The sequence below is a fragment of the Protopterus annectens genome, chromosome 12.part0 (assembly GCF_019279795.1).
Source record: "Protopterus annectens isolate FY-2018-M chromosome 12.part0, PAN1.0, whole genome shotgun sequence".
In the NCBI taxonomy this organism is placed as follows: Eukaryota; Metazoa; Chordata; order Ceratodontiformes; family Protopteridae; genus Protopterus; species Protopterus annectens.
Window position 1 is genome coordinate 625,737,105 of NC_056746.1, and position 18,790 is coordinate 625,755,894.

Genomic DNA, 18,790 nt, shown 5'->3' on the forward strand with positions numbered 1-18,790 from the left:
TTTTCTCAATGGCTGTGTGACTATAGTGTTAGTGTATGTAAGCAAACCGTGAAGCCCTCTTCTCTGCACACATACGGTGTACAGGGGAAGCTTGCCCCCTGCAAAAAAAAAGTTTTCATACATTTCTTGCTAGCTTAATCTGCTGCCATTCATCTGAAGCTTCAGTCAGATGCAACCTTCGGACACAATCAAACCTTGTGACACATCTTATGGAAATAACTCTGCCTGTGGTGAAGTCTTCATAGCATATGAAGCAGAAACAAGAATTAAAAAGTATTGTCTTAGCTGCCAGCCAATCTGAGGTTGTGCAATATATGGAAAAGTAACACTGCCACAGCTGTCCCCAGACAATCTTTGTGAGGCAGGATCTGTCAGATTTTGCCATCTTCATATAAGAATCCTGTATCACCCACAAAAATAAGAAACAAGCAGTGAGCATGAGATGTCTGAATGCCCTTCCTTCTCAGAGATGGAAATGTGAATCAAAGTTAAAACACTGCATATACCTGGAGCACTAAGTACCACATCAAAGAACATTTTTTTTCTTTTTAGATTATTCACTAACTTTTAAAAAATAATTTACCTTGAGATAAGCACTGGTTTGACAATGCCACCTGCCCAGATAGCAAGTAAAGGTTCAACCGTGAAAAGATGTTGGTTAGTGAAGGGATAGTAATAAAACAATATGCAGCACATGCCTGAAAATAAAAAGAAAATGGTGACTGAATTCAATAAAGCAAACATATTTACACAAAATCAAGTGAGGTCTTAAAATTAATACATACATTTAATATTATTTATGGCATGCCTCGAACTGGAAGCAAAATGACTTGCTGAATGCAACTACATTTTTTATTACACCACATGAGAAATAGGTTCATAGGTTCATAGGTTTATACTAGGCTATCTACCCTAAGGCATTTATAAGCCTAGCCCAAATTTTTGTGGCTTACGCCACCCCTTATATGAAAAAAAATACTGTGCCCATTAGTTTGTTGTGCCTCTGTCCAGCAGTGACACAGATATGATTCCCGGGGTAAACCTACGATCTCCCATCCACAGGTCTAGATTTCTCTTGAACAGAGTCAGCGAGGTGCTCTGCCTCACATGGACCGGGATTTTATTCCACAGCATAGGGAGTCTCTGAGTGATAAATCTATCCCTCCAGCACGTCCTATTTATAGCCGTGCTAAGGTTTAAGTCGCTTGCTCTAGTGGTTTTGGTGGATTTGGATTTTTGAGGTGGAGCATGTCCATTAATTCCGGGTTGGACATGGCCTTGTATGCCAGGCACATGTCACCTCTGAGCAGATGGTATGCGACTGAATAGAGCTGGAGTTTCTTCAATCTGGCAGCATATGACAGATTTTGGAGTCCCTTTATCCTTTTGGTGAGGAACTTTTGGGGTCTCTCCAATTGCTGCAGATGTCGGGTGAGATACATCCCGAATGGGGCATTGTACTCGATCATTGGTCTGATAAGTGAAGAGTACAGGGGAACAATGACCTCACTAGATCTGGATGTGAATCCCTTCATGATCAGGTGGGCAATGTAGAAGGTCTTTCTAACCACTTTAGCAATGTGAGTGTCAAAAGAAAGGCCACTGTCAACCTGGGTCCCCAGGTCCCTGATAACCTCTTCTGTGCTTAGTGGATTGCCACCTATATGGTAGCTTGGGGTTACCTTGTTTTTCCCGAAGGGTATGACTATCGTTTTTGGCGTTTAACTTCAGGCCATGGCTCTGGCACCAGCTATCTGTTTCCGTGAGTCCCTTCTGAAGGATATCCGTGTCCGATGCACTTTCCACTATGGCCCAGTTTGCAGTCGTCTGCAAACTTTGTCAGCCAAAGTCCTCCCATGTTGGCCTGTACTTCTGAGAAGTAGATGCCAAACAATAGGGGCCAAGGACCGAGCCCTGTGGGACACCACTTGTGACCGGCTTGGAGTCTGACACAGCGCCAGCAACTCTAACCCTGTGGGTTCTGTCCTTAAGCCAGTTTGCAACCCATCTTGTGACATATGGGTTTACATTTAAGCTGGTAAGTTTTTCTACAATACCCGAGTGGGGTATTGTGCGAAAGCCTTTGCAAGGTCAAGGTAGGCTGTATGGACTGCCTTTCCCTCATCAATGGCCTTGGTGACTGTTTGAAGAAGTCGACCAAGTTCAAAAGGCATGATCTTCCCTTGACAAAGCCAAACTGGGTCGGGTCCAATGTCTGCAAGTCCCTATATCTTTGTTTATGAGCTCCATTATGATCCTCTCCATAGCTTTGCAGACTAGACTTGTTAAGCTTATGGGCGGTAATTACCAGGGTCCGTGAGGCGCCGCCTTTGTGGAGTGGGACCACAGTTGCCGTCGCCACTCCTTGGGCACGTATCCTGTGGTAAGGCTGAGATTAAACAGCTGCCTTATGTGCGGGTTTAATTCCTCATTTAGCTCGTGTAGCACACAGCCGGGGACACCATCCGGTCCCATTGATGCTGTGTTTTTAGCTTTAGAGAGAGCAGCTTTCACCTGCGCATTTGAGATGTCCGGGAGGCTACACTCGGCTGGGATAGTTATCTCTCCTTAGGGGGGGGAGAGGGGGGTGAAGTTTGCACTGAACCTGTCTGCCAGTATGTTGGCAATGTCTGTGGGTTCAGTGATTTTTGTATCATTTTGGACTAATTCTGAGCATATCTGGGAGTTTCCACCCAGGTTCCTAACATAGCTGAAAAAGGCCTTATGATTGTCCTTTGAATCCATGGCAATTTTTCTCTCAAAATTGGCCTTAGTTGATTTTATGAGTGCTCGTATTTTTTACTAATAATGATCAGGGGTGACTTCCCTTTTATGGATTTTGTTCTATCATGTAATAGCTTTCTCCTCTTATTGTAAAGTTTGTTAATGGCTGGGGTCCACCAGACTGGACGTTTGCCCTTTGTGGAAAGAGTCTTGGTTTTATTTGGGATTGCCTGATCCATGCAGTCCTGGAGGTGTTCATAGAAGGCATTTGTAAGGGCTTCCAGCTTGGGTTGTGGTTTCCTCTGGCTCAGGGGCCTTGAAGGATACCACACCAGTCTTGCGTAGTGTGAAGTTTGCTTTAGAGAAGTTCTTCACTATGGTCTTTTTTGTTTGGGGTGGGCGCGGGATGTGGATTTCCAGTGAGATTAGTTTATGATCAGATCTCACCAATGAGGGATATACTTCCGGTGTGGAGCATTTTGTCCCCATGTTTGTGACAATGAGATCTAGTATATTTTCTCCTCTTGTGGGAACAGTGACTAGCTGTTCCATGGCATTTGAATTTATGAACTCCAGGAACCCTTGGGCTAGAAAGTTAGGGCTTGAGTAATGTTCCCAGTCTATATTCGGGTAGTTGAAGTCACCCAATATGATGGTGTTAAACATACACTGAATTATCTAAAGGCAGTATGCCCTTCTTTTCAATAGTGATCTGCTGCAATACTTGTTCAAATACAAAAACACAAATGGACAAGGTAATATTATTAAAGACCCAAAGCAAGTTTATATGAAACTCTGTTAATTCTCTAAAATATGTCAAATTGCACACCCTTTATCCAAAGAAAACCATCATGGTAGTATCACTCCTGTAAAAACACTACTAAACAGAAAGTTACACAGCTGGAACGCATGGACAGTTGTACCTTGCCTTTGAAAGGAAACTGAGCATATCCAAAATGTTAGTATTTATAGATATATTACATCCCTGACAAAAGGCTGATGGGATTATCTTCATTACAATAGCAATGTCCATGACTGAGCAACTTAACAACTGCTATATTACATCTACCATACAAGTCTTATTCACTTTAAACTATGTTGTTATGGCTGCTCCTTAATAGAAAATGGATTTAAGCATGTTCTATCACATTTCCCAAAGGATGGTATTACTGTGGTAAGACAAACTATGTAAATATAATTCAGCTTACTGGGCTGACTTATTTATTTTGGGAGGACAACTTGAAGGTTTTCAAAATGCTACAGGCAGAAATATGTTCAGGTTCCTTTTAAGAACACTTAACGTCACAAATATAGTTGTATTCATTTAGTTTTTAAACTGCTTGTCCTGGTGAGGGATGCAGCTATAGCAAACTGTGCAATGTATACAATATTTTCTTTCCTCTAACAACTGACCCCACCTTGCCCTACAGGAGCACCAGGCATTCCTGAAAAATGCCTGGTGATTCCTTCCTGAGAAAAATGAGTGATGTCCTCTTTCAGAATATCCTGGGTCTGCCCTGAGACCTGCATTTAGGGAGATCTGCATGGCATGCCTCCTGTTTGAAGCACTGAGGGCCATCATCACTAGCTGCTCAAACAGTCTCAAGTGACTTCTCTCAACCAAAAGGAAAGTACAGTTGTGTACACTTACCATAAATGTAGATGTTCGAGTGTATTCACTGTTGCAGTCATCACACTTCGGTTATCCTGCCAGGAGTAGCCCTCAGTCTGCCCAAATACCAGAGGCTTAGTATTTCTGCATCGGTTGTTGTTGCTCTAGGACTGATGTCAGGTCATCAGTGGTATAAAATCAGGCAGCCAACACCATTACATCAGTTTTTCTTGCCCCAAATGTCAGGAGCCCCCAAACAGGGAGCTAGGTCATGGTGGAAGAATACCACCAGTAGAAAGTAAATACCAAAAATTCCTGTAAGGAGTGGGGAAGAGAGAGAGAGAGAGAGAGAGCGAGACAAGGGGGATGGAAGGTGGGAAACCAGGACTGCAACAGTGAATACACTACAACATCTACATTTATGGTAAGTGTACAGCACTATGTTCTTTGTGTTTCACTACTGCAGTCATCCTACTTGGGTTGATTCCCAAAGCTGAAGAAAAGGGTGGAGGCAGTCAAGAAGACTGCGGGCTGACTAAGATGCACTTCAAGACTGCAGTTGCAAAGCCTGCCCTGGATTTGGAGAAGATAGGCAGGTGGTAATGCTTGTTGAAGGTATGAACAGAACTCCATGTTGCAGCCTCCAGGATGTCCCTGGTATGGACCCCTCTGAGAAAAACTGCAGAGGTGGAGGTTGCCCTGGTGGAATGTGTCCTGACCCCCTTAGGGGGCGGTTTCCCGTGGTATTTGTAGCAGAAATGGATACAGTGTGCTATCCATTTGGAGATGGATTGTTTGGATATGACCTTGCCCTCTGCCCTTGCTTCAAAGCTGACTAGCAATTGGTCAGTTTTCCTAAAAGATTTAGTCCTATCCAGGTAGAATCTGAGCTGTCTGTGCACATCTAGAGAATGCAGAATCCTTTACCCCTTGTTTTGTGGGTTAGGGAAAAAAGTGGGCAAATGAATAGATTGGTTGAGAGCCACACTGGACACCACTTTAGGCATGAAAGTTGAGTTAGTCCTGAGGGAGACCCTGTCAGCATGAAAAATGATGAAGGGCTCGACTGCTATGAGTGCTTGTAGCTCTGAAATTCTTCTGGCTGAAGTGATGGCCAGAAGCACAGCTGTTTTCCAAGAGATTACTTTTAACTCTGCTGAAGCTGCAGGCTCAAAGGGGGTTAGTGTAAGCTTTTTCAACACAAAGTTAAGGTCCCAAGCTGGGATAGGAGCTCTTTTGAGTGGCCTTAAATTGTTAGCCCCTCTTAGGAACTGTTTGATGAGAGGGTGAGAAAAGACAGCTGGCTCTGTGCTGTAATGAGCAGAGATGGTAGAGGCATGAATTTTAATAGAAGAGAAGGATAGACCCCTGTGTAGTAGGTCTGCTAGGTAATCCAGGAAGAGAGTTGGGGAGGGCTGTGCTGTTTCAGCTCCTTTAGCCTGGATCTAGATGCAATAACTTTTCCACTTGTCAGCATAGGATTTTCTAATGCTGGGGCATCTGGCCTCACATATAACATGCAGGACTTGCTTGCTTAAGACTGCCACCTGGAGGAGAGGTCAGGGAATAAGCCAGGCTGCCATGTTCAGGGTCTGCAACTGTGGATGCATGGCTTCTCCATTCTGCTGGGTCAGGAGAGTTGGGATCTGGGGTATGTGCCATGGTGGCAGGAAAGACAGGCTGCGCAGCAGTGGGTACCAGTGCTGGCGTGGCCAGTCTGGGTTAATCAAGATTGCTCTTGGTTTTTCCTCCCTTATTTTGAGTTGCAACCTTGAAAGTAGAGGTAGAGGGGGACATGCATAGATCGAGAGGTTTTCCCATTGGAAGGATAGGGCATCCACTTTCCAGGCCTTGCTGTGAGGTTCCATGGTGCAGAATTTGCTGTGCCCCATTTCTGGATTACAAGGTTGAAGGTACTGTTTTCTAGGTATCACTCATGTGGGTCTAGGAGGTTTCTGCTTAAGTTGTCTGCCAGAGATTTTTGGAAGCCTGGCAGGAATTGTGCTTGCAGGTGAATTTGGATGGCTGAAGTCATGTGCCAAAGGGTCATGGCAAGCCTGCAGAGGGGCTAAGAGTGTGTTCCTCCCTGCTTGTTGATGTACCACATCACTGTGGTGTTGTCTGTTTTGATTAGGAGAGTAGGAGTGTGAAAGCTCTCAAAGCATACTGAACAGCTAACATCTCTTTTTGGTGGATGTGCAGATGTATCTGATTTGGGCTTCAATGGCCCTAAATGCACCTGCCATCCAGGTGTGCATCCCAGGCATAATCTCATGTGTCTGTGGTTAGGGTTTGGGTGGCTTGGAGTCGTGAGAAGGGAAGACCATTGTTGTGGTTGCATGCTGCTGCCCACCAAAGAAAAATCTTTCCTTAGACAGGGTACCATAGGTATGATAGTTTCCAGGTCCTGAGAGTGTTGACTCCAAAGACTTTTTAGGTACCATTAAAGTTTCCTCATATGCATTCTGGCATACGGAATGAGCAGAATGCAGGATGCCATGAACCCTAGAGCTTGCAGGATTTTCCTTGCGGATAACTGGGTTCTGGTGGCTAGTTGAGAGAAGTAGCCTGTCAGATAGGCTTGTTTTTCTGGAGTAAGGAATGCCATCTGGGATGCTGTGTCCAGGCTTGTTCCCAGGAATACACTTTTTTGAGTGGGTACTAATTTGGATTTCTTTTTGTTTATAGTGTATACCAGGGAGGTAAGTAGGTGCTTTACAAAGGACAGGTGCTGTAACAGCTTTTCCTGACTGTCTACCTGAATCAGGCAGTTGTCTAAAAAGGGGTAAATTTGAATATTCCTTTGTCTACAAAAAGCAATGGCTGGAGCCAGGCATTTTGTGAAAACTCTGGGAGCAGTGGATAAGCCAAAGGGAAGCACATAGAAAGTACAGTTTTGTACCTACCATAAATGTAGATGTTCGAGTGTAAACACTGCTGCAGTCATCACACTTGGGTTATCCTGCCGTCAGGCGGTCCCACAGTCTGCCAGAGTTACAAAGTCTTGGTCCGGCGTTGGTTGCTGTCGCCTCCTCCCTGACGTCAGTGTGGCAGGGGTATATAAGATGCAGCCAATGCCATTTTCCCAGTCTTTCTTGCCGCACGGTGCCCAAAGCAGAATCCATTCCCTGGGACTGCTGTCGGGGGGGGGGGGGTCTGCTTCCCCTAGGTCTTGTTTGAGCTGGTCTTGAGGGGGCTGGAAAGGACCAGTGTTTGGAGAGGCAATGCCTACTGAACCTCAGAGGCTGGACCTGCAAGAAGTCTTTAACTGTCTGCATAGATTTAGCTTTTTCTTCCATCCTTTTTAAGACCTCTTCTGCCTTGGTGCCAAACAAATTGTCTTTAATCAATAGTGTATCCAACAGTTTTGATTTGGCATGGTCTGGCAAGGTCCGTTCCTAAAGCCAAGCATGACGTCTAAGTACAGAACCTGTGACTGCTGCCCTGCAGGATGCTTCTAGGGCGTTAAAGCCACATTGCAAGGTGTGTTTAGTAACTTGGCTTGCAGAATGAATAAGTTCCTTTAATTCTTTATTTTCTGCACAAGCCGGAAAGGTAGCTATTTTTTGTTTAAGGAGTTCCATAGTATGCTGCTGATATTTCAGCATGTGGAACTGACAATTTAGTGCTCTAATGTTACGAGTTGCAGAGGTGTATACTTTTTTTACTCCATCTGTCTAAAGCTCGGGAGTCCCTGTCCGAGGGGGTGAGATTCTTAGCTGTGGTTGCTTTTATTCCTTTAGGTCCTTGGGAGATGACCTCTGGGTCAGCAGTAGGATTCTTGAAAAGAAATTTGTGAGAGTCAGGGACACTGTAATACCTGTCAGGCTTCCTGAGTGCAGGAGGAAGGGTGTCAGAAGTTAAACTGGATTCCATAAAAACATCATCCACAACATCCAGGACAGGAGGAATGGCTAAAGGTCTGTGCTGTGGTAAATCTAAGAATTCCATGAGTCTCTTTTTGGACTGAGGACAGTCCAGACACTCCCATTGGAAATGCTCCCTTAAAGTATGTAGGGTTTCACCAAATGAAAAATCCTCTGGAGGAGAGGCAGAAGGAATGGATTCCTCTGCATCTGAATCCTCATAAGCAGACAAGGGTTGCGTGTCTTCACATTCATAAACCTCAGACTTCTGATTACATAAAAATGCTGGGGACAAGTCTCTTTTTCTTTTGGAAGGGGTAGGCTGGCTTCCCCTAATAAGCAAGATAAGGTCTTCCGCCATTTTAAGCATTTGAGATTCAGGCATGGAAGCAGGTGCTTGAGCTTGGGTCGTCCTTTTTTTAGGCGTAGTTTGCACCTGGGGCCTTAGAAACTCGGTAGTTTTAGAAAGAACTGAAGACGGGAAAGATGTCATCGGTTTGTGTCGAGTATCTGTAGTGCGAAGAACTTCCTCGGAAGCCGTTGCCTGCTAAGCGGCTCCAGACGCATCCAAGGTAGAGACATCCACAGGATCCTTAGTCAAAGAAGAGTTTTGCGGCATACCGGACTCTGAATGGGTCTCGGTAGCGGCCTGTGAAAGCACCTCAATGAGGACCAGCGAACTGGCGACTAGCTTAACAGAAGTGTCGTCTGCAGTTATGGACCCGTGCAGTCTGTCTCTGTCTTATCCTTACATTTTTTTGGAAGATCTGTATTCGGATGGCTTACCAAAGCCATTTTGGAATATGGAGATCAAGAGCGAAAATATTTAGCTACAATTAGGGCCCGACGACGTATAGTTCTGGAGTTGAACAAAGCACAAAACTGACAGCGAGGGACATTGTGGTCTGGGCCTACACAGGAGATGCAGTAAGAATGGAAATCTCGGTGTGGTATTTGCTTTCCACAGGCGGGACAATTGTTAACTTTTTCTGACATCGGTTAGAGCAAGAAAAAAGGATCCCCAATGGTGTACTTAGCTTTAGAAGACTTCAACTTCAATTCGGAAATAGGCAGCGGCCAACCGGCACTCGTGTGAACTGCTTCTGGCTCCCCGGCAAGAAAGACTGATGTAATGGCATCGGCTACCTGATTTTATACCACTGACAACGTGACGTCAGTCCTGGAGTGACAACAACCAACGCAGAAATACTAAGCCTCTGGTATTCGAGCCAACTGAGGGTTACCCCTGGCCGGATAACCCAAGTGTGATGACTGCAACAGTGAAACACGAAGAACATCAGTAACTTTTCTTTGAGATCCAATTAAACTGTCTCTGTTTCTTACTGTCACAGACAATGAGCTTAGCAGCCTGTTAAGGGACCTCTTTTCCGCTGCATGTAGCTGTGTTTTCATCTTCTGCATCACTAAACAAAACTTAAGGTGAATATGGCAACATAGACGGATCAGTAAACTGACTGCCTTTTTTCTTATGCAGCAGGTGTCGCTTAACTCCTGCAGTCCAGTAAAATTCCTATAGACTGTTGTCACTGTACCTATCCACTGCTTTATCTCCTGATTTGAACTGCCTTCACTTATAAGCAGTACTCTAAAACAACTTAATAAACTTTTACCCTTCTATTTGGGATATTGGTTCCACTCCTTCAGAAAATAATCTGTTCTTTTCTATGATATAATTAAGAGCTTATTTCCATCCCATCCTATTCACATTAGCAGCAAATGACTGCTGTGCCTGTTGGAAGTTACCACCAACTGACGCCGGCAGTATGTCAACAGCTACTGGAAAAGATGCAGTCCTCCAGTCCTCAAACTTGAATCTACTCACTCCTGAGCTGCTTATCTTGTACATAAAAGTAAAAAAGGACTGCAACCTAAACAAGTGAGATGCACAGCTTATGGACTTATGCCCCCAAAATGTGAAGGAATCTAACGTTTTGTCCCGCTTCTTCCCCTCTCAGGCTACCCTGTCCTTCAGCTGTAAAGAAATGGAATGAGCACTCTGGGAATATGTAAATGCCCATCAAGAGCATGTAGAAGGTAGCCTTGGAATGCTTAAATAATGTATCACTCCAATTTGTGAGGGCACCAACACACCATGGGGTATTCACTGAAGAGGAACAATGTACTCTCAGACAGTTCTGGAAGCAGAACTGTGCCATTACTCATAGCATGCAGGAAGTTTGGAAATGTAGCTAGTAGGTGTAGCACAGCCCAGTTCAAGTTTGCTGTCTCTGGAGCCTAGTTATTTGTTTGCAGTGTTTTTTTGTTCTGAGCACATGTTCCAGGCCATCCTGGCTTAGCAGAAGCCTTTCTTCACTTTAGTGAGAATAATTGTTGTTTGGCTACTGGCTGATAAAGTTTGGCTGGTCTAAGGCTTGGAGTAAGCACTCGTCGGTTCTTTTGAGCTTTTTGTAAGTTGTTTCAGGTTATACTTTCTGGTACTTAAGCCCTACCTTTGAGAGGATTTCTGTCTATGCACACTGAGGTGAGCCGAGGAGGGGCACTGACCACAACTCTGATCTGTGATATACAATAATAAGTATCCTATTTTTTGCTTATTTTTACCAGTTATTGCTTATTCTAACCATTTATACCACTTTTTATTGTCTGATGTCACACTGTTTGTAAAGCTTTTTTTAGATAGTTTCACTGTGTGAAAGGTATTAACTGGAAATATTCTTCATTTGTTAAACATCTGCTTGTTTGTTCTGATTTCCTGCCAAGGAGTGTATCATACAACCAATTTGTTTGCAGTTAAAAGCATTCTCTAGAGTCTCCTTGCTCCTTTATCTGTTTAAAACTTTCATTTAGTGGCTCTCTGCTGTTTTTCTGCTGTGATAAACATTTCTTTAGTGTTTTCTGCCTAAAATAGTGTAGCTAGTAACTGTATCACATCCCAGTTCAGGTTTGCTGTCTCTGGGGCCTAGTTGTTTGTTTGCAGTGTTTGTTTGTTCTGAGCACATATTACAGGCCATCTTGGCTTAGCAGAAGCCTTTCTTCACTTTACTGAGAGTAATTGTTGTTGATTGGCTATGGGCTGGTAAAGGCTGGCTGGTCTAGGGCTTGGAATAAACACTCATTGGTTCTTTTGAGCTTTTTTTAAGTTGTTTCAAGTTGTACCCTTCTGGTATTTAAGCCCTACCTTTGAGAGGAATTCTGTCTGTACACACTGGGCTGAGCAGAGGAGTGGCACTGACCACAACTTTGATCTGTGATATATAACAATAAGTATTCTGTTTTTTTTTTTTTTTGCTTATTTTTTACTAGTTATTGCTTACTCTAGCCATTTATAGCACTTTTTTATTGTCTGCTGTCACACTGTTTGTAAAGCTTTTTTAGACAGTTTCACTGTGTGAAAGGTATTAACTGGAAATTTTCTCCATTTAAACATCTGTTTGTTGTTCTAATTTCCTGCCAAGGAGTGTACCATATAACTGATTTGTTTGCAATTAAAAGCATTCTCTAGGCTCTCCTTGTTCAGTTTAAAACTTTCATTTAGTGGCTCACTGCTGTTTTTTGCTGTGATAAACATTTCTGTAGTGTTTTCTGCCTAAATAGTGTAGCTAGTAGCTGTAGCATAGTTTCTCACCCTCCGCCCTTATTGGTGTCTGTGACACCCATGCCCTACCCCAGCAATCAAGGAGCCTCAATCCTCACCACTAACACCAGTGAGGGGCATCTCATATAGGAGGAAAGGATAACAAACACAAACAGTAAAGTGCAATTTCCCTTAAGAGCAAACAGAGATCACAGTCAGTCCAGGGCTGGTCGCTCCCTTGCTCTCCAGGTCCTCAATAAGACTCCCCACTGGCACAGCTATAGGGTCCAGATATCAGCCAGCTGGGCAAGCTAAAACCTCCAGCACCCTCTCTGTCCAACCAGTGCTTCGTGTCCCTGCCCAAGTAGCTGACACACAAACACACACACACATTTTGAGATAAGAGTTTTATACAACCACACAGACACTCCTGGGGAAGGCTGGCACAGGTTCTCCAACTGTGCCCCTTTTACTCAGACTATACGGTAGAAATCACTGCCACCCCCAGCTAATATTTATTAGCTACTCAAAGGACCTTAAAAGGGTGTCCAGTTATTACTGTGCAATATTATCCAACTGGTAGTATAGCCCAAGCCTGAAGCTATTAGAGTGGCTTTGTACAATTTTAACAAAGGCATGCAAGTACACTTAAGAGCTTAAATTATCTCTACACAAAACAGCCACAGTTAAAAGGTTTTAAAATATTTAACAATAAATAAAAACACAAGACAATAATTCTTACTATGCAGTGTTAGTCAAGAGTTCAGAGATCACAGAGAAATACTCAAAATAATTCAGTAGTACAGTTCTGACATCACAGAAAACAGTCTAATATTTCTAGTTTCTAGCTATTTCTAAGAGAAAACACAAGTCTAAGATAACTTATATATAGAACAGGCAGAGTGATGATGAGTTGAATGGTCAAGACAAAAGTGCTTAATGCCCTCTGATTCTCTCATTTTTTTAAAATCACATTCCTGGTTCCCATTACATCATTCTTCACACTTCCCTGGGTTCCCAGGTTAATAGAAACTTCATTTACATTCTTAACATCTCCTTGTGTTATCTTGCAGCTGGTCAGGAAGCAGAGCAATAAAAATACATTTGCATGTTTAATTCTAGCAATTTATCTCTTGGTTAAACAATAGAAAGAATGTCTTCATCTAGACAGGCTGGAGCCAACTTTAGATCAAAGGGTCACAACATACTTTTACTTGGTCAGTAGAGAGCACTGTTGTGACTTTTTTTTGCAGTTCGACATCTAACAGCAGTTTTTCCATTTAGGACAACAAGCCTGTGCCTTACATTAATATTTACAAATTATAGAATTATCTATAAAATTCTATCTGGCTAGGCTGGCAGCCTTCACAGTGTCCGGTTCTTATACTTGGTGGCTTTGCAGTTGCCCGCCCTACTGTAAATTTGATCTGGGATACTCCTCCCATTTCAGTATCATTAGCTCATTCCACCTAATACAGACAAAGCATTTGAGAAGGCTAACCCCCTTAGTTTCTTAACCTTGAATTATCTTCTGTTCCTCATTTCTCCCTTTCCACTTTACTAAAATAAAACAAAAAAACACTTGACTCAGCTGTTGCTGCTTTTACAGTACTTGTGTTTCCATTTTTTGGGCCCACTTCTTTTCTCTATTTTTACAATCTATATACCTCAACCCAGCAAGCCACACTTCTACAGTACACAGATGACTCGACGCTTATCTGCTCAGCCCCATCCCTTACCACCCTACAACAGCTCACCCAAGAATCCTTTAGCTCTGTGGAAAGATGGAATACTGATATCCAACTTATCCTAAACCCCAAAAGGACTAAATTACTCCTGTTCACCCCTAATAAATCTAAAGCCACTCCCCTTTCCTTCTCTATCACTTCCAAAAATGGCACTGCCATCTCTCCTTCTGCCCATACTAAACTCCTCAGTGTAGAAATAGACAAAAATCTTTTCTTTGATGTCCATATTGCTCAAACCATCAAAAAGGTACACAAAAAATGGGAACTCATTAAAGTTGCAAGAAAGTCCTCACAGACAAGGCATAGATCACCCTGGCCCAAACACACCTATTGTCCGCTCTAATGTATATGGTGCCAATCCTGACACAGACCAGAAAAACTGATCTTGAAAATTTTGAGTCATGTTGTAACAAAATTGCTGAGTTTGCTAACAACTCCACTTTCAGAACCCATCACCGTCAGGCACTACGGGACCTACAATGGCTAGAACTTCCTCAATTACTTACAGGATCATAGGAAGTTACTAGGTTATTGGCCCTGAGCCCCTTATAAGCCTAGCCAAGAGTTTAGCCCATGCATAAACAAATCAGCACCCAATGCCCCTGTCCAGCAGGCATACGGGTGGAATCCCAGGGAAGTATTTTTTATTTTCCATCCAGTTACCCAGACTGAGCTTAAAAGGGGTAAACAAGGTACTCTGCTTGATGTGGAGAGGGAGTTTATTCCATAGATGGTCTCTCTGGGACACAAATCTGTCCCACCAACAAGTCCTATTGATGTCACAGACCAGGTTGAGGCCGCGTGTGTAGGTTACTCGAGTGGAGCTTGAGTTGTGGATATGCAGCAGTCTGAGATTGCCTTGTATGCCAGACAGAGGTCACCTCTGAGGAGTTTGTATGAAACAGAGTACAGGCAATGGGTTTTTAGCCTATCTGTGTATGGTAGATTTTTGAGGCACTGGATTCTCCTGGTGAGGAACCTCTGTGGTCTCTCCGGCTGCTGCATGTGCTTTGCGAGGTACATGCAGAGTGGGGTACTGTACTCAACAAAGGGCTGTATAAAGGAAGAATGGATGGTATGACCTCCTTTGTCCATGGATGAGATACCCTTACTTATGAGGTGGGCCATGCAGAAAGCTTTCCATACAATGGAAGCAACATGGTGGTCAAAAGTCAGGCTGCTATCAATCTGGGTTCCCAAATCCCTCACAACTGACTGCGTGTTTAGAACGTTATTAATGTGATAATTTGTGGGGACATCTCTCTCCCCAAAGGGGATGATGATGCATTTTTTTGTATTCAGCTTGAGGCCATGTTTCTGGCACCAGTCATTTGTTTGGATGAGTCCCTCTTGGAGGATGTCCACATCACTAGGGGAACTGATGACAGCCCCCAACTTGTAGTCATCTGCATACTCATAGCCCACTGGTTTTGGCATGTACCTCATAAAAGTATATCCCAAATAATAGAGGCCCCAAGACCGAACCCTGGGGTACGGCACTCAATACGGGTCTACTGCTTAAGGTGGCTTCCCCTGTTTGACTAGGTGGGTTCTATCAGTGAGCCAGTTGGCTACCCATCTGGTAACATACGGATTGATACCTAGTTGAGAGAGTTTATCTATTACGTCCCGAATGGGGAACAATGTCAAAGGCTTTGGCCAGGTTAAGGTAGGCAGTGTGCACTGTCTTCCCCTCATCCATGGCTTTGGTGACTGTCTCAAAAAGTCGACCAAATTTAACAGACATGACCTCCCCTTGACGACTGAGTATTTGGAGGTTGCCAGTGTCCTTGCTTATGAGGTCCATGATAATCCATTCCATGGCCTTGCAGGTCAGGCTAGTTAGGCTTATGAGTCTATAATTTCCCGGATCAATGGACGCTCCACTTTTGTGTAAAGGGATGGCAGTGACTGTCCTCCACTCAGCTGGGACAAAACCAGTACTCAGGCTTTGGTTGAATAGGGTGGCTAATGCTGCTGCAAGTTCCTGCCTTAGTTCATGTAGGATGCAGCCTGGGATGTTATCAGGTTCCTTGAGAGAGCAGTGATGACCTGATTCCTAGATATAAGGGGGCAGGTACTGGGAATGTCCTGATTTACTGATGGGGGGGGGACAGAGGTGTGAAATTTTCACTGAATCTGTCAGCCAGCAAGTTTGATATATTTATGGAATTTGTATATGTGGTGTCCTTGACCATCAGTTCTGAACAGATCTGAGTGCTATCCTTGAGATTACAGACATATGTGAAGAAGGCCTTATGACTGTATCTAGTAGATGTGGCTAATTTGGACTCAAAGTTTGCTTTGGAGGATTTCCACTAGTGCTCTTATTTGGTTGTTAAGGCTATGGAGAGATTGCTTCCAATTGGGCACCTGCTCCTTCTTGGTCCTGGTCAGCAATTTTTTTCTTTTGTTATATAGTTTATTTATTGCAGATGTCCACCAGACAGGTTTATTTTTCCTTGCAGAGGATGATTTAGTATTGACAGGTATTCCTGATTCCATGCATCTATATAAATGTTTGTATAGTAATTTGCTATAGTTTTGGATACTGGTGCCAGTTCTTACAGAGGGGGAGGGGGCTGTGAAGCTGATTATGCCATCTCTCAGGAGGCTGTAATCAGCTTTGGAGAAGTTTCTTTTTGATTGACCCTAACTAGAGGGGGGGGGGGTGGTGGGAGATAGTGACTTCAAATGTGACTGCTTTATGGTCAGATCTTACACGAGAGGATGATACTGCAGTGGCTACTCATGTTGGTTAATACCACGTCCAAGATATTATCATCTCTTGTGGGGGTATTGACTAGCTGTTCCAAAGCATTTACATTTACAAAATTGAGGAATCTCTGGGTATTTGAGTTCTGGCAAGAGTACTTCTTCCAGTCTATGTTTGGGTAGTTAAAGTCACCCAGGATCAGGGTAAAGGGTTGAATCTTGACACATTCGAAGAGGTCTAGATAGGCAGTTTGGTCATCTTGGGTCAGATTTGGGGGCTGGTAACTAGCTATTATTTGTATAGGGGTCTAGTCCATAGTTAACTGCACCTGGAGTTTCTCATGTATGTCGTACTGTTTGACCAGCCTGGAAGTTGTTGTTGTGTCTTTCGGCTTTTCCTGGTTAGGGGTCGCCACAGCAGAACTCCGGTCTGCTAATGATTGGTAGTTGATTTTTAAGTGCCGAGTTACCAGCCCTGACACACAACCTTCAACGAAGGTACGCCCATTCACGCATGTCTCCACTCAGAAGACGCTCTGAGAATCGAACCGCACAGCATCTTACTGTGAGGTGACAACGCTACCGCAGCACCACCACCGCGGAAGTATGAATGTCTTTAATATATATTGAAACCCCACCTCCTTTGGCTTTACTACCCACAGTTTTGGTCTGAATGTATGATAGGATGAGTAACCAGGTAAGGCTGGGGTGCTCTCTTCAGCTTTGAACCAGGTTTCTGTAACCACACAGATGTCAGCATTTTCCAGGGTTAGGAATGCTTGCAATGAGTGCAGTTTCGTGTTTAGACTCCTAGCGCTTAGCAGCATGACCTTTAATTTGTGTTTTGCTGAAATTTTTATGTTGGTAGTTTTAACCTCATCGCTTTTCCTAAAAAAGGCACTATGGGGAGGCAAGAGCCTTTGCCAGAATCCTAAAGCCCAGGTGAGACAGATGCTGGCCATCTCTGGCAAAGCATCGTGGTCTGTTGATCATATCTTCCCAAGCTGTCAGGTACTGCATCCCCCTGGAATGACACCAGAAACTAAGCCAATTGTTAAAATCAATCATTTTCTGTCTGTATTGAGGCATCATTCTGGGTGACGGTAGAATGCTGCTTAAGGCTAGGGACATACCTGCCTGGGACACATATTCAGTGAGTTCAATCATGTCTCTCTTCATGTAGTCCAGTGAGGTATGTCTCAAGTCATTCACACCAACATGGACTATGACAGTCGTAACAGTACCTGTTGTTGATTGACTTAACTGCGTATGTGATATGGCGGATTCTGGCCCCTGACACGCAACTAACTGACTTTCTCGTTATTCAGCCTCGTGACTGGCACATGTGCGTGTCTCACAATGGAGTCACCTATGACTAATATGTTGGGTTTACGATTAAGCCTTAGTGGGTGTGTGACCTATGAGTGGTATGTGGTGTGGAAGGCTATCTTGATTGCGTGTGTATTTGCCTCTGAGGTTTTTGCCTCAAGGCCTCCTTTGTTTGGGTATGTTTTTGTTGAGGACCTCCACATATGTGGGTGTGTGTTGTATATGTGTGGGTGGTGTTTGAGGTGTAGTGGTTTTGTTGACAGCCTTCTCAGTGCCAGACAGGATGGCTTGTGAGGGAGAGCGCTTGGACTCTAGGTTTGTAATGTAATTGCATCTCTCGCAAATTGTGTTCCTAGATGGTAGTAGTAGGTGGTTATCTGTGTACTTAAGGGAGTTGCTACACTGTCTCAGGATGCCCATATCAACCAGACTGGCAAGAGAAACTGTAGGAAATTGTCCATCCATATTTTTCAGAATCTGAGAGAAAGGGCCAGGGAGAGCAAAGGGGTTAGCCTAAAGCCCAAGTGTTTAAACAAAAACTAAGTGGCTTAGAATAACACCTACAATTTAAACAGGCTATAAACAAGCAGTAACAAATACAACAGAAAGGATGCAACTGAAGACCTTAGAGAACAAGCCGCAGCAAGTAGCAGAAAAAGCAAGATGAAGTAATGGAGAAGGAGGAGGAAACACAACTACAGAAAAAGAAGCTGAATAAAGTGTTTTTGTTTTTTTTAGTAAAGTGGAAAGGGAGAGAGGAGGAACAGAAGAAAATTGAAGGTTAAGGAACTAAGGGGTTTGACCTTCCCAAATGATCTCTGTATTGCATAGAATGAGCTAATGAGATGAGACTGGGAGTGTCCCTTATCAAATTTACAGTAGGGGTGGGAAACAGCAAAAGCAACAACTATAAAAGCACAACTACAATGGGGTGCGAGGGTGGTAGAAAAATTTAAATTCAACCAGAGATCAGTAATTATATAAATAGGGACACAGAAATGTACATAACTCAGTCAAACAAATAAATAAAAACAGTGCAGTAAACTAGTGCAGAACTGTTACACAAATTAATAATGCAGTACTAATAAGCAAAATAAATACAACCAGTACAGTGCTGATAAGAAACACTGAACAATTAAAGTGTGAAAAATATACTTATGTAGCTCTGTAATTCAGATTGTTTAAGTAGTATTCTCCGTCAGGCACAAATGGAGCTCAGCAAGATAAGCAGTGATTAGCT

General features: G+C 43.5%; 1 protein-coding gene across 1 annotated transcript in view; it reads right to left on the reverse strand.

The window, feature by feature from the left end:
* Positions 1-18,790, reverse strand: part of VPS35L (VPS35 endosomal protein sorting factor like) — a gene marked incomplete in the record, with an annotated part of 3,288,436 nt that overhangs the window by 1,311,052 nt on the left and 1,958,594 nt on the right. Inside the window, 1 exon segment of the mRNA XM_044089753.1 lies at positions 584-698. Coding sequence (XP_043945688.1) covers positions 584-698 — 115 coding nt within the window.